The sequence below is a fragment of the Stegostoma tigrinum genome, chromosome 29, assembly GCF_030684315.1.
Source record: "Stegostoma tigrinum isolate sSteTig4 chromosome 29, sSteTig4.hap1, whole genome shotgun sequence".
Lineage (NCBI taxonomy): Eukaryota > Metazoa > Chordata > Chondrichthyes > Orectolobiformes > Stegostomatidae > Stegostoma > Stegostoma tigrinum.
The window spans coordinates 32,786,914-32,808,280 of NC_081382.1; the positions used below are offsets into that span (position 1 = coordinate 32,786,914).

General features: G+C 42.8%; 2 protein-coding genes across 5 annotated transcripts in view; one reads left to right on the forward strand and one right to left on the reverse strand.

Moving 5' to 3' along the window:
* Window positions 1-1,352, reverse strand: part of cfap77 (cilia and flagella associated protein 77) — a 184,877-nt gene extending 183,525 nt beyond the window's left edge. The window contains exons 1-2 of the mRNA XM_048559140.2: window positions 1,200-1,352; window positions 390-603 (exon numbers count right to left, since the gene is read on the reverse strand). Of these exons, the coding sequence (XP_048415097.1) occupies window positions 390-473 (84 nt within the window). The 5' untranslated portion in view covers window positions 474-603; window positions 1,200-1,352. The remainder of the gene's footprint in view (window positions 1-389; window positions 604-1,199) is intronic.
* A 39-nt stretch (window positions 1,353-1,391) lies between these two features.
* Window positions 1,392-21,367, forward strand: part of LOC125465446 (transcription termination factor 1-like) — a 36,984-nt gene continuing 17,008 nt past the window's right edge. Inside the window, exons 1-6 of one of the 4 annotated variants that reach the window (XM_048558978.2) lie at window positions 1,392-1,715; window positions 8,512-8,629; window positions 12,885-15,197; window positions 17,667-17,852; window positions 18,118-18,196; window positions 19,708-19,838. In XM_048558978.2, coding sequence (XP_048414935.2) covers window positions 13,151-15,197; window positions 17,667-17,852; window positions 18,118-18,196; window positions 19,708-19,838 — 2,443 coding nt within the window. In that variant the 5' untranslated portion in view covers window positions 1,392-1,715; window positions 8,512-8,629; window positions 12,885-13,150. The remainder of the gene's footprint in view (window positions 1,716-8,511; window positions 8,630-12,884; window positions 15,198-17,666; window positions 17,853-18,117; window positions 18,197-19,707; window positions 19,839-21,367) is intronic. The other 3 variants (XM_048558977.2, XM_048558975.2, XM_048558976.2) reach the window with 3 other exon arrangements.

Genomic DNA, 21,367 nt, shown 5'->3' on the forward strand with positions numbered 1-21,367 from the left:
CAGTTTTCATTATAAAGTGCTACCAGAACACTTTGCATGCTGGGACAAACACCATACAGATGTGGTGTATTGGTAATAAGGCAAGTTTGGGAAGATGAAGTTGGAAATCTCACTAGGCCTCAGGCAGAGAAAGCCTCCATGAAACACAAGAAAATTTGCACTTGGCCAATTTCTGGAAAAATTTTGCCCAGAATAAATGTTTCAGATCAATGTAGGAAGAACATTACCTCTGTTTCTCTCCACAAATGCCACCTGACCTGCAGAGTACTACTAGATTCTTCTGTTTCTATTTCAGATGTCCAACATCTACAGTATTTTGCTTTGTATTTACTCATATCACATTATGTTTTGACCTAGTTTATCAGCATCATGACACCTCAGATCCTTACCTTCACTATAAGAGGATTAGCCAACATGGAATCCCTGACTTTCCCAACACGATCATTCTCTGACCACTGTGGAGCAGGTTGCATCTCTCCTTCTATCTCATTAATCAATAATAATGATGAATTTTAGATTCAAATGCTCCCTTAAGGCTGGTTCACGACAGTTGAATGACTGCAGATGCTAACTTTGCTGTCTGACAAAAGTTGGACAAGTTCCCTGTGGGGAGAAAAACAGATTTGTCAACAATTGAAGTGAAGTTATAATATTCCAACATTCCCATTGAAATTGAATCGGTGACTTTAAGCAAATTTAGTGAATTAGACAGGTTTCTAAAACATGTTTCACTGTTGTTAGTAGAAACCACCCAATTTGAATTTATTGGAACATTATCTTTTGTTCTTTGCTCTTTCAACAGTGTCCCTGGCAGCAGTATTTTTTAAAATTTTCCTTGAACTGAGTGGCTTGCTCGGACATTTCAGAGGGCTGTTAAGAGTCAACCACATTGCTGTGTCTGGAGTCACATGCAAGTCAGTCCAGGTAAGGTTTTTTTAAATGAGAATTGATAGTTATCTCCATGGCCACCATTACTGATATCACTGGTCTCGAGATCAGTTTCCAATTTCAGATTTATTAAATAAATTTAAATTCCACAAGTTTTCGGGGTGGGGTGAGCCCATGTCCCCAGAGCCACAAGTAACAACAACAAAGCATTTAAAATCTTAACATCAATCCCTGTTTCGTTCGGTTGATTCATCGCATAAACTCAAAAGTCCATTAACTCTTACAAACCTATTTTTCCTTAACTATTTTACCTTAACTTATCAGGAAAGGCAGGCATTTAAACATATCTCATTATTTTAGATGTAGAGGCATCTTGAATCATCCATTACGCAGATTTCTTCGGCTGTTAGGAACCTATTGTCGTGGTAACGGTATCTAAGGTCCAGAACGTTGCTAAGGCTTGCTGACCTCTAACCTTAGATGTATTTCCGCTTCCGGTACAAAAAAAGTCGCCAAGCATCGTAAAGGACCTGGTTGTTGTTTCAGATTCCGAATGGTCCTGGATTTTCCTCGATAAAGGCGTTTGCCAGTGTTTAATAACTACAAGAGAGTGGAAATATTATGTGTCGTCCCAAATTGTCTGAATTTATAGTTTCCGTTGGTCCGCAAGCTGAATGGAGGCGCCAATTTCCTGTTGAACATGCTGCACCTTCAGCGCCAAGTTTGGAAAAACAGATTTTACATTTTTAATGGGAGTGATGAATTGATTCGCATGCTTTTTAGTTGTTGAACCTGAGCAAAAAATCCTGATTGCATCTACAAAGGTAGTAAGTATGTCTGAGGTTTTAAAGTAGTAAGTATCCATGGAGAAATAGAAAATATCTCGTACAAAGTTTCAATCTTTCTTCATAGACGAGTGAGCAAAAAACTTAAACAATAAATGCTCCAAATAATCAGTAGCTCAGGCAGCATTTGTGGAGCGAGAACGGAGTGAATGTTTTAGGTTGGATACTTTCGGGCAGACGTTGGCATAATGTTTATATTTCCTAACGGTTAATCCAGAGGCCCTGGCTAATGCTCTAGAGACATAGACTCAAGTAAGAAGTCTAGAATGTGAGATAATGAAATGTGAGGCTGGATGAACACAGCAGGCCCAGCAGCATCTCAGGAACACAAAAGCTGACGTTTCGGGCCTAGACCCTTCATCAGAGAGGGGGATGGGGTGAGGGTTCTGGAATAAATAGGGAGAGAGGGGGAGGTGGACGGAAGATGGAGAGAAAAGAAGATAGGTGGAGAGGAGAGTATAGGTGGGAGGTAGGGAAGGGATAGGTCAGTCCAGGGAAGATGGACAGGTCAAGGAAGTGGGATGATGTTAGTAGGTAGATGGGGGTGCGGCTTGGGGTGGGAGGAAGGGATGGGTGAGAGGAAGAACAGGTTAGGGAGGCAGAGACAGGTTGGACTGGTTTTGGGATGCGGTGGGGGAAGGGGAGATTTTGAAGCTAATGAAGTCCACATTGATACCATTGGGCTGCAGGGTTCCCAAGCGGAATATGAGTTGCTGTTCCTGCAACCTTCGGGTGGCATCATTGTGGCACTGCAGGAGGCCCATGATGGACATGTCATCTAAAGAATGGGAGGGGGAGTGGAAATGGTTTGCGACTGGGAGGTGGAGTTGTTTATTGCGAACCGAGAAGAGGTGTTCTGCAAAGCGGTCCCCAAGCCTCCGCTTGGTTTCCCCAACGTAGAGGAAGCCACACCGGGAACAGTGGATGCAGTATACCACATTGGCAGATGTGCAGGTGAACCTCTGCTTAATGTGGAAAGTCATCTTGGGGCCTGGGATAGGGGTGAGGGAGGAGGTGTGGGGGCAAGTGTAGCATTTCCTGCGGTTGCAGGGGAAGGTGCTGGGTGTGGTGGGGTTGGAGGGCAGTGTGGAGCGAACAAGGGAGTCACGGAGAGAGTGGTCTCTCCGGAAAGCAGACAAGGGTGGGGATGGAAAAATGTCTTGGGTGGTGGGGTCGGATTGTAGATGGCGGAAGTGTCGGAGGATGATGCGTTGTATCCGGAGGTTGGTGGGGTGGTGTGTGAGAACGAGGGGGATCCTCTTTGGGCAGTTGTGGCAGGGGCGGGGTGTGAGGAATGTGTTGCGGGAAATGCGGGAGACGCAGTAAAGGGCGTTCTCGACCACTGGGGGGGGAAAGTTGCGGTCCTTGAAGAACTTGGACATCTGGGATGTGCGGGAGTGGAATGCCTCATCGTGGGAGCAGATGCAGCGGAGGAATTGGGAATAGGGGATGGAATTTTTGCAGGAGGGTGGGTGGGAGGAGGTGTATTCTAGTTAGCTGTGGGAGTCGGTGGGCTTGAAATGGACATCAGTTACAAGCTGGTTGCCTGAGATGGAGACTGAGAGATCCAGAAAGGTGAGGGATGTGCTGGAGATGGCCCAGGTGAACTGGAGGTTGGGGTGGAAGGTGTTGGTGAAGTGGATGAACTGTTCGAGCTCCTCTGGGGAGCAAGAGGTGGCGCCGATACAGTCATCAATGTAACGGAGGAAGAGGTGGGGTTTGGGGCCTGTGTAGGTGCGGAAGAGGGACTGTTCCACGTAACCTACAAAGAGGCAGGCATAGCTGGGGCCCATGCGGGTGCCCATGGCCACCCCCTTAGTCTGTAGGAAATGGGAGGAATCAAAAGAGAAGTTGTCGAGGGTGAGGACGAGTTCGGCTAGGCGGATGAGGGTGTCGGTGGAGGGGGACTGGTCGGGCCTGCGGGACAGGAAGAAGCAGAGGGCCTTGAGGCCATCTGCATGCGGAATGCATGTGTATAGGGACTGGACGTCCATGGTGAAAATGAGGTGTTGGGGGCCGGGGAATTGGAAGTCCTGGAGGGGGTAGAGGGCGTGGCTGGTGTCACGGACGTAGGTAGGGAGTTCCTGGACCAAAGGGGTGAAAATGGAGTCCAGATAGGTGGAGATGAGTTCGGTGGGGCAGGAGCAGGCTGAGACGATGATTCGACTAGGGCAGGCAGGTTTGTGGATTTTGGGAAGGAGATAGAAACGGGCCGTGCGGGGTTGGGGAACAATGAGGTTGGAGGCTGTGTGTGGGAGGTCCCCTGAGGTGGTGAGGTCATGAATGGTGTTGGAGATGATGGTTTCCTCCCACTTCCTACAGACTAAGGGGGTGGCCATGGGCACCCGCATGGGCCCCAGCTATGCCTGCCTCTTTGTAGGTTACGTGGAACAGTCCCTCTTCCGCACCTACACAGGCCCCAAACCCCACCTCTTCCTCCGTTACATTGATGACTGTATTGGCGCCGCCTCTTGCTCCCCAGAGGAGCTCGAACAGTTCATCCACTTCACCAACACCTTCCACCCCAACCTCCAATTCACCTGGGCCATCTCCAGCACATCCCTCACCTTCCTGGACCTCTCAGTCTCCATCTCAGGCAACCAACTTGTAACTGATGTCCATTTCAAGCCCACCGACTCCCACAGCTACCTAGAATACACCTCCTCCCACCCACCCTCCTGCAAAAATTCCATCCCCTATTCCCAATTCCTCCGCCTCCGCTGCATCTGCTCCCACGATGAGGCATTCCACTCCCGCACATCCCAGATGTCCAAGTTCCAAGGACCGCAACTTCCCCCCACAGTGGTCGAGAACGCCCTTGACCGCGTCTCCCGCATTTCCCGCAACACATCCCTCACACCTCGCCCCCACCACAACCGCCCAAAGAGGATCCCCCTCGTTCTCACACACCACCCCTACAACCTCCGGATACAACGCATCATCCTCCGACACTTCCGCCATCTACAATCCGACCCCACCACCCAAGACATTTTTCCATCCCCACCCCTGTCTGCTTTCTGGAGAGACCACTCTCTCCGTGACTCCCTTGTTCGCTCCACACTGCCCTCCAACCTCACCACACCTGGCACCTTCCCCTGCAACCGCAAGAAATGCTACATTTGCCGCCACACCTCCTCTCTCACCCCTATCCCAGGCCCCAAGATGACTTTCCACATTAAGCAGAGGTTCACCTGCACATCTGCCAATGTGGTATACTGCATCCACTGTACCCGGTGTGGCTGCCTCTACGTTGGGGAAACCAAGCGGAGGCTTGGGGACCGCTTTGCAGACACCTCCGCTCGGTTCGCAATAAACAACTGCACCTCCCAGTCGCGAACCATTTCCACTCCCCCTCCCATTCTTTAGATGACATGTCCATCATGGGCCTCCTGCAGTGCCACAATGATGCCAGCCAAAGGTTGCAGGAACAGCCACTCATTCCGCTTGGGAACCCTGCAGCCCAATGGTATCAATGTGGACTTCACCAGCTTCAAAATCTCCCCTTCCCCCACCACATCCCAAAACCAGCCCAGTTCGTCCCCTCCCCCCACTGCACCACACAACCAGCCCAGCTCTTCCCCTCCACCCACTGCATCCCAAAACCAGTCCAACCTGTCTCTGCCACCCTCACCTGTTCTTCCTCTCACCCATCCCTTCCTCCCACCCCAAGCTGCACCCCCAGCTACCTACTAACCTCATCCCACCTCCTTGACCTGTCCGTCTTCCCTGGACTGACCTATCCCCTTCTTACCTCCCCACGTATACTCTCCTCTCCACCTATCTTCTTTTCTCTCCATCTTCGGTCCGCCTCCCCCTCTCTCCCTATTTATTCCAGAACCCTCACCCCATCCCCCTCTCTGATGAAGGGTCTAGGCCCGAAACGTCAGCTTTTGTGCTCCTGAGATGCTGCTGGGCCTGCTGTGTTCATGCAGCCTCACGTTTCATTATCTTGATTTTTCCAGCATCTGCAGTTCCCACTATCACAGTCTAGAATTTGAGGCTAGTCTGTTGATCATACAATTATCATCGATTACTGAAAAACACGCATACAGCCGATGCCGCACTGCCTGCTGCCTCCACAGCCAGCAGCACCAGAGGAGACAGTAGCACCCAGCCCTGCTGAGTCTTCACCATACCCAGCCCCCCGCTGCCCGATCTCCCTTACTGAGAACGAACAGTCAGTCCTCAGTAAAAGGCTCACTTTTTTCCGTGTCCACCCACACATCAACAAATACTGTTCAGGTTTGGACATTGAGCAGTTTTTCTGCCGCCTCTGCTTACTTCATTAACGATGAGCCTGACCCTCCCTCTACTGACTCCTTCTCCCACCTCCAATACAGCCCCTCCTCCTGGACATCACCCCAAGGCCTCCTACCCTCCCTCGAACTCTTCATCTCTGGCACTTCATCCTTCTGCCCCCTTGATTATGATCCCACCTGGAACACCAAACCGTCATCTCCTAAACCATCCACAACCTCGTCACCTCAGGTGACCTTCCAGCCAAGCCTCCAACCTCATCGTTCCCCAACCCCGCATTGCCCATTTCTATCTCCTTCCCAAAATCCACAAACCTGACTACCCTGGTCGACCCATTGTCTCCGTCTGTTTATGCCCCACTGAATGTATCTCCACCTATCTCGACTCCATTTTGTTCCCCCTTGATCCAGGAACTCCCTACCTACGTCTGTGACACCACCCATGCCATCCACCACCTCGAAAACTTGCAATTCCCTGGTCCCCAACACCTCATCTTTACCATGGACGTCCATCTCTATACACCTGCATTCCCCGTGCAGATGGCCTAAAGGCCATCCGCTTCTTCCTGTCCTGCAGGCCTGACCAGTCCCTCTCCACTGACACCCTCATCCACTTAGCCGAACTTGTCCTCACCCTCAACAGCTTTTCTTTCAATTCCTCCCACTTCCTGCAGACAATGGGGGTGGCCATGGGTACCCACATGGGCCCAAGCTATGCCTGCCTCTTCGTAGGTTACGTGGAACAATCCCTCTTCCATACCTACACTGGCCCTAAACCCCACCTCTTCCTCCGTTACATTGATGGCTGTATTGGTGCTGCCCTATGCTCTCACAAGGAGCTCGAACAGTTCATCCACTTCATCAACATCTTCCACCCCAACATTAAGTGCACCTGGACCATCTCCAATACTTCTCTCTCTTTCCTGGACACCTCTGTCTCCATCTCTGGCAGCCACCTAGAAACCAATGTCCATTTCAAGTCCACAGCTACCTAGAATACATCTCCTCCCACCCACCTTCCTACAAAAATACCATCCCCTATTCCCAATTCCTTTGCATCTGCTCCCAGGATGAGGCATTTCACGCCCATACATCTCAAATGTCCTCGTTTTTCAAGGACCACAACTCTTTCTCCCCCCAACTCCGCACCCCCAGTGGTCGAGAACACCCTCGACTGTGTCTCCTGCATTTCCTGCAACTCATCTGTCACACCCCTCACCATAATAACAACCAAAACAGAATCCCCCTTGTCTATGTGTATCACGCCACCAACCTCCGGATCCAAAGCATCATCCAACGCTTCCGCCATCTGCTATCCGATCCCACCACCATAGACATTTTTCCCTCTCCACCCTAATCTGCTTTTTGGAGGGATCACTCTTGTCCGCTCCACGCTCCCCTCCAGCCCCACTACACCTGGCACTTCTCCCTGCAACTGCAGGAAGTGCTACACCTCTTCTCCTCCCCCACCCCCACCAATCCCAGGCCCCAAGAGCTTTCCACATCAAGCAGATGCTCACCTACACATCTTCCAATATGGTATACTGCATCTGCTGTTCACGTTGTGGCCTCCTCTACATCACGGAAACGAAGCGGAGGCTTGGGGACTGCTTTGCAGAACACCATGCTCGGTTGCACTAAACAACTGCACCTCCCAGTCACAAACCATTTCAACTCTCCCTCCCATTCCTCAGATAACATGTCCATCCTGGGCTTCCTGCAGTGCCATAACGATGCTACCCGAAGGTTACAGTAACAGCAACTCATATTCCGCTTGGGACCCCTGCAGCCCAATGCTATCAATGTGGACTTCACAAGCTTCAAAATCTCCCCTCTCCCTACCGCATCCCAAAACCAGCCCAGCTCGTCCCCACATCCCTAACTGTCCTTCCTCTCACCTAACCCTTCCTCCCACCTCAAGCCCTACCCCCATTTCGTACCTACTAACCTCATCCTGCCCCCTTGACCTGTCCGTCCTCCCTGGACTGACTCCCTACTTCCCCACCTACACTTACCTCTATTGGTTCCATCGCCGCCTCTTTGACCTGTCTGTCTTCTCTTGATCTGTCTGTCTCCTCTCCACCTATTTCCTCCTCTATCCATCTTCTATCCGCCTCCCCCTCTCTCCCTATTTATTTCAGAACCCCCTTCTCCTCCCCCATTTCTGAAGAAGGGCCTAGGCCCGAAACATCAGCCTTCCTGTTCTTATGCCGCTGTGTTCATCCAGCTCCACACCTTGTTATCTCTTTGGTTCACTAATGCCCGTTCAGAAAGAAAAGTTGCCACTTTTACCTGATCTCACTTGCGTATGATTTCATTTCCTCAGCAATGCTTTTGACACTTATCTGCCCTTTGAAGTGGCCTCAGTAAAAGGGCAATGAGAAAGACAGCACATGATTGCTTTGCCAGCAATGTCCATATTCCATAAAAGAATAAAGAAATCAGACTGATTTTAACTGAATCAGGATTAAAGACAAGTTCAAGAGGGAGTTGATGTAATGAGCTGTGTTGTCCATTTCCAGATCACATTACAGGCTTGATGCAACCATGGACAACAGGGATGAATTCCAGAGGTGAATTGAGAGTGACTGCCTATGCCATCAAGACTGCATTTAACTGACGTTTCATGGAGGAGCCATAGTAAAATTGAACTTAATAAAAATTGGGGGAAAACTGCCCATTGATTGTCCCTAAACAAAGGAAAATGGTTTTTGTACTTAGAAGCCAATCATCACAGAATCCCTACAGTGTGGAAATGGGCCCTTTGGCCCATTGAGTCCACACCAACCCTTGGAGGAACACACCCAGTCCCATCCCCGTATAATCCACCTACACATCTCTGAAAACTATGGGCAATTTAGCACGGCTAATCCTCTAAACCCCACATCTTTGGACTGTGGGAGAAAACCCACGCAGACACGGGGAGAATGTGCAAACTCCACGTAGTCAGTCACCCAAGGGTGGAATCGAATCCAGGTCCCTGGCACTGTGAGGCAGCAGTGCTAACCACTGAGCCACAGTGCCGCCTTGCTAAGGCTGACCAGATCAGTGAGCACACTTTTTTTTTTGCTGAAACCTGAGATTGAACCAGATCTTCAGACTAATGCTCTCCCAACTGAGCTATTTCAACTGGTCTGCAACCTCAATATTAGCACAAGAATTCCTCAGGGTCGTGTCCTAGATCCAACAGCTTCAACTGTTCCGCTAATGCCTTTCCCCAGGTCATATGGTCAGAAGTGGGGATAGACATTTAGGGATGATAGCATGATGTTTAGCGCCATTCATAACTCCTCAGCTACTGAAGTAATGCATGGAACACCGTCTGGATAACATTCAGATTTGTGCTAATGAGTGGCAAATGACATTTATGGTGCACAAGTAGGCAAAGAGCCTCCAACAAGAGAGAGCCTAAAAAACTACTGTTGACATTCAATTGCATTATAATTGCTGAATCCCCTACCATTAACATTCTTGGGGATTGCTGTTAGGCAGAAACCTAACCACACTGACCTTATAATGACCGCGACTGCAAGAGCAGGTCAGAGACTCTCAGTAGGTGCTTCCCATGATTGTGACCTGTGCCATCTAGAAGAATACGCATGAGAGCGCCATCCCCTATGACTTCCTCTGCAAGCCAGACTAATCTGACTTTCAACAGACACAGAAGTTGCTGGAAAAGCTCAGCAGGTCTGGCAGTATTCTGTGGAGGAAAAATCAGAGTTAACGTTTTGGGTCAGTTCTGAGGAAGGGTCATTGGACCTGAAATGTTAACTCTGTTTTTTACCTTCACAGATGCTGCCAGATCTGCTGAGCTTTTCCAGCAACTTTGTCTTCCTTCCTGACTTACAGCATTCGCCATTCCTTTTGGTTTTTATTCCGATTTTGAACCACATTGACTAATCTTGATTAAAAGTCTAGAACTCTCGTCAGAAGATCACTGCGCATCTGTACCACATAGACTGCTGTGATTCAAAAAGGCAACTCACCACCTTTAGCAATTAAGAGTGAACAATAAATGTCAGTGCTATTCATATACCAGGAATTAAATACAAAATCATCAAGAAAGTTTAAAATTAGGCAATGATGTCAGAGAATATAGTAATAAAGATTAAGGAGCAAGAAGCTCCAGAGAGGATGAAAGATGAATCCTGTAGTTTGGGAGGAATGGGAATAATTTTCAAGGTTAAGGTAGAAAAATGCTGAAGTTTCACAAATTGTTGAATTTATCACAGAAAGGGATGAACTAATGGGGAAAAATCTCTAATGTCAACCAAACAGGCAGTTTTAAGTTTCTTTAAGCTGTGATTCGTCTAGGTGAATAGTGAATGCTATGGCTGTATGAAAGAGAATCTGCAACATTTAGCATTTATAAAAACCTATTTCGTTTTAAAACAACATATACTGCAAAATAGCATTGTCTTGATATTGATACCAAATGAAGATTGTGTGATGTGTAGAATAAATTTGCCATTACTAGTTGATGCCCTGTGGTGAAACAGAAAATCTAAAGTCTAGACTTTCACATTGTGGAGGATAATTTGCTCAAGATATGCAGATGTAATTTCTAGATTGTAAAATTTCACCCTCAGCCCTTATTCATACAGAATACTTTTAATACCTTACAGGTCCAACTTGCAATATGAATGCTTTACACCTAATCAAAATAGCAGAGCAATTTTGAGAAATTAAGTCTCAAGATAAAGTGGTGGGCTAAGTTTTAAGCAGATTTTAAGACTTTGAACTAGAATATTGGGAAGGGACCTTGTGAAGGAAGTGTGCTGAAGATTGTGTCTTTTGGCTTGAGTTGAGAACTAATGTGGTGACTGCACAGTAATGATGGTGGCAAAATTCCAAACAAAAAAAAATTCCTAAATTTAATAAATCACAAGTTAAGCCTCAGCTAGAACGCTATGTTGTCTAGAATGGGGTATGCTTTAGGAAAGAATTATTTAGAAAGGGTACAGGGAAGAGATGCCAGTACTATCAGTTCAGTTTCATGGAGAGGTGCAGGAAGCTGCAGTTGTTCTCATTACAGCAAAGATGGGAGAGTTGATATCGGTGTTAAAAAATCATAAGGCTTTTGGTAGAGTAGATGCTGAGAAAACTAACTGATTCTACTGACAAGAGAGTCAGTAACTAGAGCGGGCAGATTTAACAAAATCGGCCAAAAATCTAGAATGGAAATGAGAATTTTTTTTGTTCTGAAAGTTATGATCTGAAATACACTACTCAAAAAATGAAAATAGCTATAATAGTGATGTTTAAAAATGAATTGGATAAACTGCAAAATGGAAATTATGTTACACTGAAAATGGTGAATGGGACTTATTGAGTGGCACTTTGAAAGCTGCCACAGATGCATTGGACTAAACTGCTTCCTACATTGTTTGATCCTACAATTAAAGCTACAGGAATTCTGCCCTTAATGTCAAGCAAGTATCCAGTGAATATCTTTAAGACTTTTGTGTTAAGGGAAAAGATAGGGATGTAGAGCTAGGAGTCATCTGTTCCTGTGTAGAAACTGAACCTGTACTTCTGTATATCTTCAGTGAAGGTCATTTAAAGCAGGAGGAGAAAGGACCAAGAAGCTATGGAATCTTTTCTGTAACCATCTTGGAGGCAGGGGAATGAAGCCATCAGAAGCATTATGCATTTGTTGTGATAAATATAACAAAGCCAGGAGACTGCACTGCAATGAAGTTGATTCACTGTGTGATGTTAGAGTCAAAGTTGATGAGATAGATGACAAAGATAAACAATAATTGGTGGACACAGTGGACTAGTACAGGCAGAAGTTGATTTCATAATAATGGAGGACAAGCTTTATTTTTCTGAGCTCTGGGAAAGGAAAACTGTCTTCCATATGTCATTTGGCCTTGATGTGAACTTCAGCTCTACACTAACACATTTGATTCTTAATCGTGCTCTCAGAAGACTTTATAAATTACTCAGTTGTATCAAACCTGAGAAGATACACCATTAATACCTTCCACTAACACCTTTTCAGAGAAATTACAGATGAGCAATGAGTACTGTTTTCAACATTTAATTAGGGCTCCTACTTTCTATGTAGTGTACCCTGGATTGATTTTTTTTTTCATGGGATCTGGATGTTGCTGGCTAGGCATCCCTAATTACCCAAGAATAGGTGATAGTGAGCTGCCTTCTTGAAATGCTGAAGTTCATGTTGTGTAATTACACCCACTGTGCTATTAGGAAGGGAGTTCCAGGATTTTGACCTAATATGTAATAATGAAGGAACAGTGATATTGTTTTAAGTCAGGCGGGAATGTGGCTTGAAGTGGAACTTTGTAGATTGTGGTATTTCCATGACTCTACTGTGCTTCTGTGTGCTGGGGTTCTTGGGTTTGTTAGGTATGAAGGATGAAACTTAGATGGAGTACAGCTGAAGACAATATCAGGCTGCAGGAGTTACTGTAAAATTCTGAATGTCTTTTATTACTCTTGCCATCTAACATTTAGATGTTACATTGGAGTCTGAGCAACAGCCATAGAACTGTGTCACAACAGGAAATAACTCCAATAAAGTGCTGCTGATTATACAGATGTGTAATATTTTAAATTAGTTTTGTGATGGTTTTTGTGTATAGAATCGGTGAATTTACAAAAGGATCGAGGAATTGGTAGGTTTTGCTGTTCGTTGGTTTAATTTGCTATCTTAATAAAATTTTACATGAGAGATCTATTTCATAATGTGTCACTTTTCTGTGCTGGATTTGGGAATGTGTACAATTGTGCAACAGAATATTTTTAATGATCCTGTTGCAAATGCATAAAAGAATCTCTCAATAATTGGGCAAGGGAGGAAAAAATAATTGAGCTTTTGTATCCTGCAAATGCTTGTTTGTTTAAGACTTTTTTTTCTTGTTTTTAGCAATAAGAAGATAACCATCAGAGAGGCAGCAGCATGATGTGAGATTTACAACACAAGAAAAAGTGAAAGCACAGAGATAACACAAAGAAAGAAGCATTCTCTGAGATCACTGAAAGATGATTTTCCAGAAACTGCTACCATAGAAACTGACTAAGAGGTGCAAGTACTGGGTTAGCAGAACCTGGATAAAAGAACCAGAAGAAGAAAAAAAAAATCTGCATCATTAGGTGGGGGGTAGTGGGGGTGACAGTTCAAAGGCTGTTACAATGGACACTGAACAGAATTTAAACACTCAATTGTATGTAGGTAAAAGTGAAAAGAAACGTAAAAAGAAACAGACAGAATATTCTGCTTTGTTATCGGGGTATGATAATCTAGAGACTATTACAGCAGACACTAAACAAGATTTAAACCATTTCACATCTGTAGGTAACAGTGGAAAGAAACGGAAGAAAAAGAAAGACTATTCTACATCGTTAGGGAGATGTGATAATTCAGAGGTACGTACAGTGGACAGTGATCAAGACAGAAACAATCTCCTGTTTGTAGGTAATAGTGAAAAGAAACACAAGAAAGAAGGTTGTTCTGCATTGTTATCGGGGTATGATAATCTAGAGACTGTTACAGCAGACACTGAACAAGACTTAAATCATTTCATGTCTGTAGGTAACAGTGGAAAGAAACGGAAGAAAAAGAAAGACTATTCTACATCGTTAGGGGGATGTGATAATTCAGAGGTACATACAGTGGACAGTGATCAAGACAGAAACAATCTCCTGTTTGTAGGTAATAGTGAAAAGAAATGGAAACGTCAGAAAAATAAGGGGCACAATTCTCAACCAGGAAGTAAAGGTGATGGTTCAGATCTGCAAAATCCCTGCAAATCTGATGCTGGTGAAAATAAACTGCAGGGGAAGAAGAAAAACTATGCCGTGGCATTAGAGCAGTGTGCTGTTTCAGATACTGTTATGGTCGATAAACAAAACTTACAAATTTTCCAACTTCTACAGAGTAATACGAATAAACTGAAGAAAAGAAAAAAAGGAGGCAACAGTTCCATACTTGGGGAAGAATGTGACAATTCAGATTTGCAAAATCTTAAGTTAGTAGGTGATGGTGAAAAAAGTAAGAAAAATCACCGATGCAGTTCACTAGAATCTGATGCTACAATGCAGGTGAGCTCCATAGCGACTAAGACAGAGAGTCAACATTCTGAGTTGATGGGTAATGAAAGAAACCAAATGAATAAGCAAACACATCATTCCTACTCAGATGAGACCAGGGTTTCAGTCTCTGCAGTAAAGACTAAACAAATACTGCAAAAAAGTGCGAGATTAGTGGAAAATGGTGATGAGGAAAAAGACCAAGTCACGGCAATAAAAACTACTGTAGAGATTACGACAAAAGAGATTCCACACTTCATACAGAATCCTGAGTTAATGGGTGGTAAAGTTCGCTACTTGACTAAAAGGAAGCGTCCTTCCAGTCCAGCAGAAGAGAGACGTGGGAAAAACCATTGTAAATCATCAAATGGTATTGATGATTTGGAGACTTCTGCAAAGGCTCATCAAGAAAGTACAATATCAGCATATGTTGATTTGGATACAGAAAGATCAACCCAAAAATGCAAAAGGAGTAAGAAGAAAATGCAGTTTGAGAATATAAATGGAGATGTCCCCAACAATGAATCTGAAATTCCTCGAAAGTCTATCAAGAAATGCAAAATAAGCAACATTTTGCCATTTGGAAATTGTAGTGCAGACTTTCTAGGAACAAATGATACTTCTTTGCAGAAACATAAAGTAAATTGCGATGGAAATGAAACTATGGGGAAAGAAGCAGAGGGCTTTTCCAAGGCTGTGGATGTCATTGGTATTGCAGAAATCACTGGAGAGCAGACTGAGCAGATAGTGCATAATTCTAGCACGGCTTGTGAAGAAACTGTTAAAACCTCCAAGAACTACATACAAAAGAGAGGCTGTCCATTAGGTAGTAAAAATTCTGGCAGACCCAAAAAGTTGATGTTGGGTGGACCTAAAAAGCCTCCTGCAACTCAAAGCAGACTGAAAAATAAGCAGCCACGGCAGCATATGACAGAATCTAAGAATAATGCTAGCATTACAACTGTTGAGAACTTTCAGTGGGAGGAAGTGCCTATTGGTCAAGATAAAACTAAATGCAATCAGATGGACAAATCAAAATTGACTGAGCTGCTTAAGGACTTTATCCCTAACGTGGAAAAAATGACAAATGATACATTGTATAGCATGTATAAATATGACCTTCCGAGGTTTCAGAAGTTTAAAGCTGAAGGTAGGGCTAATCCCAGAACTAATGTTTTTATTCACTTAGCAATACCGAGATATATTGCTGAACAATTTGTTGGATAATTTTAGTTCTTCAATTATAAAGTTATAGTTCAGCAAAATTGTGGAAACCAAGATTATTTAACACCATATTGGGAGGTATTGATGTTCTGAAATGCTAAATAACTGCTTAAGAGTTCACAACCAATGTTATTCAACATCTATATAGGGCAGTTTTCCTGTGGTTAGAGATAATGGGAACTGCAGGTGCTGGAGAATCCGAGATAACAAAGTGTGGGGCTAGATGAACACAGCAGGCCAAGCAGCATCTTAGGAGCACAAAAGCTGACGTTTTGGGCCTAGACCCGAAACGTCAGCTTTTGTGCTCCTGAGATGCTGCTTGGCCTGCCGTGTTCATTCAGCCCCACACTTTGTTATCTTGGATTTCCTGTGGTGTTGTATTTAGCCAACTAGAGATTTTTTATAAGTGGATATTATGGCATGCATAATTCCCAGGAAAACTGAATTATTATCCTTGGACACACAAGGAGGGAGACTTAGTTTCTTGAAGTACTAGGATACTAATGAGCTGAATTCTTCAATTGTGTTTCAAACTTTTTAGGAACAGTGGGATAGGAAGTTCTGGGATTGATTGGAGAAGGAGGTCCTGGAATGAGGTGACATTAGAGGGTTTTAGGGTCTGGTAAAATTTGAGAGGATTTGAAAATTTCAAGTCCAACAACTTGTGGAAAGAGTCCAGTGAAGAACAGTGGTGAAATGGTTAGAAGAGAAGTGGGGGAAATAAAGAGAGACCTAAAATGGGAATGAGTGCCTTAAATGGAAATTTTGTCAGATTTGGAAAGTGTAAGATGACATTGTTATGAAGAGATTGAAGATTCAGTCTAACGTTTATGGCAGGGGTTGGGCATCTAATGGAATGTGCCAATCCATGCTCGTACTTAAGATATTTAGTTATTTGTCCTCAATAATACTTGTGTTCAGGATCTGAGTGTTCATAAAGCAATAATACATGTTAATGAATCAAGCAATATGACTTCCACCTCTCTCAGCTGTTTATGGTCTGCCTGATTGGAATGCTGCACTTAAACAGAAGTTTCCCACCATTTAACTTAGCTGGTGTGAGGATGGACTGACAATGTGGTGTTCTCTGGGTATTTTTAGAAAACCACTGAAGGAGTGTGTAAGTTTGATGTACCTCTGTTTATGACTGTGAAACAGTTTTAACAATGCATTTGGTGTGCACAGAGCAGCTGCTTTGGAGATCCTAGGCGAGTTGTTTATACCGCACCATACAGAAGCATGTTGTCAAATATGAGGATGGAAAAGTCAAATTCCGTTCTGTAATAAATGATAACGAACAATCCTTATATTTTTAAGGACATTATATTTTTAAAAAATTATTCTCTTGGTATTGTTTAATTGTTGATGTGTTACTCGCTAGTGCATCTGGTACCGTCATTTAGGAAGTTGTCACAAGTGGAGTTTAAAGGGGATGATTATTTGAAAGAATTACACTTTGAGGATTGTGACTGCTTAAATAATCTATACCATTTATAGGATTTTTCCATAGATTACGAAACAAATTTGATAAAAATCTACAATTGCCCATAAATTATTAGCTTCTGAATTAGAAGGAAATTTCTATGTTATTTTGAGAGCCTGCTCCTTGAATCCAACTAAACAAGTAGATAAAATTCACTTGACCATACTGTATTCCATCCTAAAGCATTATGATGAAGTGTCTGTCTAGATTTCCTGGCCCAGAGTAGATGACAAACTTGAAATGTTCAACTCTGTGGTGAGGTATGCCAGCTTAAGTAAACAGTTCAATTATTCCTAACATGCTTTAAATTAGACTTCATTAATTTTTTTCTTTATGCTACCACTCTGTACTGAAGTAATAGTCTATTTATTAATTAAATTTGATCAAGAATACTGAGACAGTTTAAATTATTTGTAATGCTGTAGAATTACCCAAGGCTTATTGGTAGCACTGTTTAACTTCAGAGACTTGAATGCAAAATCTAGTACTATAGTGCAGTACTGACACGTTACTGCATTGTCAGAGGTGTCTTCTTTCATATATTAAATTGACTCCCTGACTACTTGCTTAGGTTCACATAACAAATCCAATGATAAGAAAAGTTGATGTCCTGGTCAATATTCATCCCTTACATAACATTGCTAAAACATTATCTGTTACCATGTTGTTTTTTCGTGGCAGCTTGCTGTCTACATTACAGTGACCAACCTTCCAAAACTAAATTACTTCATTGGTGATAAAGTGCTTTGGGGTCGTGAAAGGTGCCACATCATAGCAGGTTTTTCTTTACTGAATCTTCTCTCATTTATATAGAGCTAAGAAGTGAACTTAGTGCTCAAATAATCTATACTCCTGGTTTTTAAAAAGACTTCTCTTAAACTGGAAGTATTGTATAATTTGTCCTCTGTGTAGGAATTTCCATCCGGCAAGGCAAGTTTACTGAGCAAGAAAACCAACAATTGCAGAAAAACCTGAAAGAATTAATGGAACTAATTGGAATTCAAAATGAATGGGACCTGTTACACGTTCCTGAGTCTGTTGAAGAGATGACAAGAATTAGACGACTGAAAATGAATAATTTATTCTGTTGCAAACTAGGTATTTCTGTGGTTTTAGTTTCATTTTTATGTCTATGTAGTTATATATATCAGCAGCGGATATGTCCCATTTTTGAATTTTGCAGCATCTGATGACCATCTCATCCAGGTATTGAAACTGATTGCACCCCTTTATATCTATTGAGTGATAGTCATTTACAAATTTTCCTTTGTTTCTGCCATGATTATCTTACTCAATTTCACTTCACTTCCCTTGCTTTTCATCCAAAATTAATTTTACATATTTGAAAACTTGCTTTTCACAGCTGAAGATATTCCAAGACCATGGAAGTGCGTTTATCAGCGAGCTAAGAGAATGTATCACCCTCATCGATGTAAAGGCAGGTGGGTTAACCTGGAATAACTCATCAGTTATTTATTTTTATACATAGCAATTTAATTATTTGCATGTTAGGTTTTCTTTGCCAATGATAATCAGCTTCTGCAACAACAACAGATAATTCAAAATGATAAAAGTTAACTCTGGGTCAGTTCTATTTCTTATTATTTTGTTGGAGGTGGCAGTAGCATTTTAGCATTTGGAGTTTTGCTTTTTATGTGGTTAGTCATTGGTGCGAATGTTATGTCCCTTTAATTCAGTCTCACATTACTGATGTGTCTCCATTCAGTTAAAATCTGCTGCCTTTAAAAAATAAAATTCTGAGGTTTTTAAGTTGGTTTCTCCCTTTCTCTCCCCTTTGTTTTAGTTATCATTCTTGAAGTCTGAGCTTATAGGCTGAGTATTTTGACAGCATCTTGATGAGAAGTGTCACGCTTCCTTCACTTTGTACCAGAAGTAGCTGAGTATTATCAAATAGGAGAAAATACAGGAAATTGCAAGTGTATGCTGACACAGTTAGATAATACAGTGAGAGAAGTGGCTCATGTAGAGTTGGAAAAGGCATGAACTAGTTGAATCCAATGACCCATTTCTATGCTGAATATTTTATGCCATACCATCAGTTTCTCCTTCCCCCTTCCTCCTCCTCACTAGCTACGGGTGCTGATGACACTGACCATATGCTAATGCTTTCCTAGCTTGAGACTAAAATATGTGGCACAAACTGGGAATAAATGCTTGTTTTACTTAGCTCAATCCTGTGCTACATTTAGCAGCTGAGCCACTGCCGAATCTCAAACTGTTCTACGAAAAAGCGAGCTGCATTTGGGAAATTTTGTGTCAAGATCCGATACTTCTTCAAAGGGAATATGAGTTGAAGGATACTCTGGGTTATGCTTCTGTATTTTCTAGCAGATATAGTGCAAAATTAGTGATACATTACTGGTAACCAGCAAGCTGCACTGAACCATGCCACAACCCTCCAAGATATATCCACACTTCTCCAGGTCTGGTCTTTTGAACATCCCTGATTTTAATCCCTGCAACATAGGTGGCATTCTGCTGCCAGGGCCCTAAATTCTGCAGTTTGTCCCTAAAACTCACTGTTTTTCTACTTTTCTCTTTGACTTTTCTTAAACTTAGTCAAAGACGTAAGTCTATTGGTCATGAGCTGTCATTGTCTCTTGTATTTTTTGATGTCAAAATTCAAGTCTTTCTTTTTAAATGTATATGAAACTGATATAATTGTATTGGTTTATTAATACAAACCATTCCTTGACCTTAACATATTTTTTGTTTTAAATCTATCTCACAGGAAAAGCACTTCTTGCAGCAATCCCAAAATATATCCTGGTTCTGGCCAGAATTTGTACTTCTGAATTTGTGTCCAATCACTTAACTGCAGCATACAATCTTGCTGGGCGGCAGTATAGTTCCTGGCACTGGTTGATTTTTTGTTCTTATTTTTGTACTTTAGTCAGTCTTCTGAGATTAACTATAGATGTGTTGTTATTAGGTACTCAGAAGAAGAACTGAACAAACTGCGACGTTTGCAAGTTGAATATGGCAATCACTGGAAAAAGATTGCAAAATTTATGGAACGTTCTGATGGATCTGTTATATGCCGAGCAAAAACAATGAAAAATTGTAAGTTAAATTATTGAAACATGCATTTTCTTCCTCCTGTGAAATTCGGTGGAAGTGTCGTCAGTATCTCTGGATATCTAAAATAGCCTTGTAATTAATAGGAATACAAAATGTGTAGAAATGTAGTTCAGGGTATTAGGTAATTCTAGTTAACCTAAAAGATTACATGAAATCTAGATGATTTAAGCAACCTTCTTAAAATAGCCTTGTTAAGAGATCTAGCAAATCCTATGGCAGGAGACTCTTTCTTTCCATGAATTAAATTTTAGCATTCCTTAATGAGAATTCAAAGATGCTTTAGCATGATTCAGACAAGATGACTGGGCAAATGCATTGCAGATGAAATATTATGTAGATCAGTGTGAGATTATCTACTTTGGTAGCAAAACAGGAAGGCAGATTATTATCTGATGCATTGGGAAGCAGGGGTGGTTTGGAGGCGGGGGGGTGTCCTTGTACGCCCATCTGTGAAAGTATGTATGATGGGCAGCAAGTGATGATGAAGGTGAATGGTATGTTGGCCTTTGTAGCAAAAGCACTTCCATATGTGAGCAGGGATGTCTTGCTACAGTTTTAAAGGGCCTTGGTGAGACCATATCTCTAGTATATTATGTGCAATTTCAGCCTCCTTATTTGAGGAAGAATGTTCTGGCTTTGGATGGAATATCACAACAATTTACCAGACTGATTCATGGGATAACAGGATTGATATATGGAGAGAGACTGGATTGTTTAGGGTTATATTCATTGGAGTTTAAAAGAATGAGAGGGTGTCTCATAGAAACCTATAAAATTCTGTAGGACTAGGCAGGTTAAATGAAGGAATGATATTCCTAACAATTGGGGAATGCAGAACCAGGAATCACAGTCTAAGTATATGGGTAGACCATTTAGGAATGAGTTGAGACGAAATTTCTTCACTCAGAAACTGGTAAGTCTGTAGAATTTTCTGTTACAGTTATCAGTTGAGGCCAAGAAAGAGGTAGATATTGTTCTGAGGGCCAAAGGGATCAAAGAGAGAATAGGGTAGTGAGTTGTTTGATCAGCCTGAGTCACATTGAATGGTGGAGCAGGCTTAATAGGCTGAATGGCCTCCTCCTGCTCCTGTTTTCTACATCTCTGATTCCCAGCAAGAAGCTACAATAATGTCACGAAGATTTCTTTGGCAGCCATTCACATTAAAGAATTCTCTCAGACAGCCAACAATGGAATGGAAAGCGCTATAGTCAAACCACTTTTCAAAATAATTCATAGAGCAAAATAAAAACAGGGGGTTCTGCTATAATGCATGTTCTGGCAATGCGAATTGGCAATAACGCGATAGGGAAATGGTATTTCTAAAATGCTAACTTTGTGTTGGCTATGATGCAATTCCATCAAGTCAACTGGACTTGCTGTTTTAGGAAAGGATTCAAAATACTGCCACTTCACTATTCTTTCCCCAACAGTCTGCTTATTGGTTTTCAAGAATTTATTCAATTTATTTTTCAAAGTTGTTATCGAATGTTTTACTTTGACTCTGAATACTC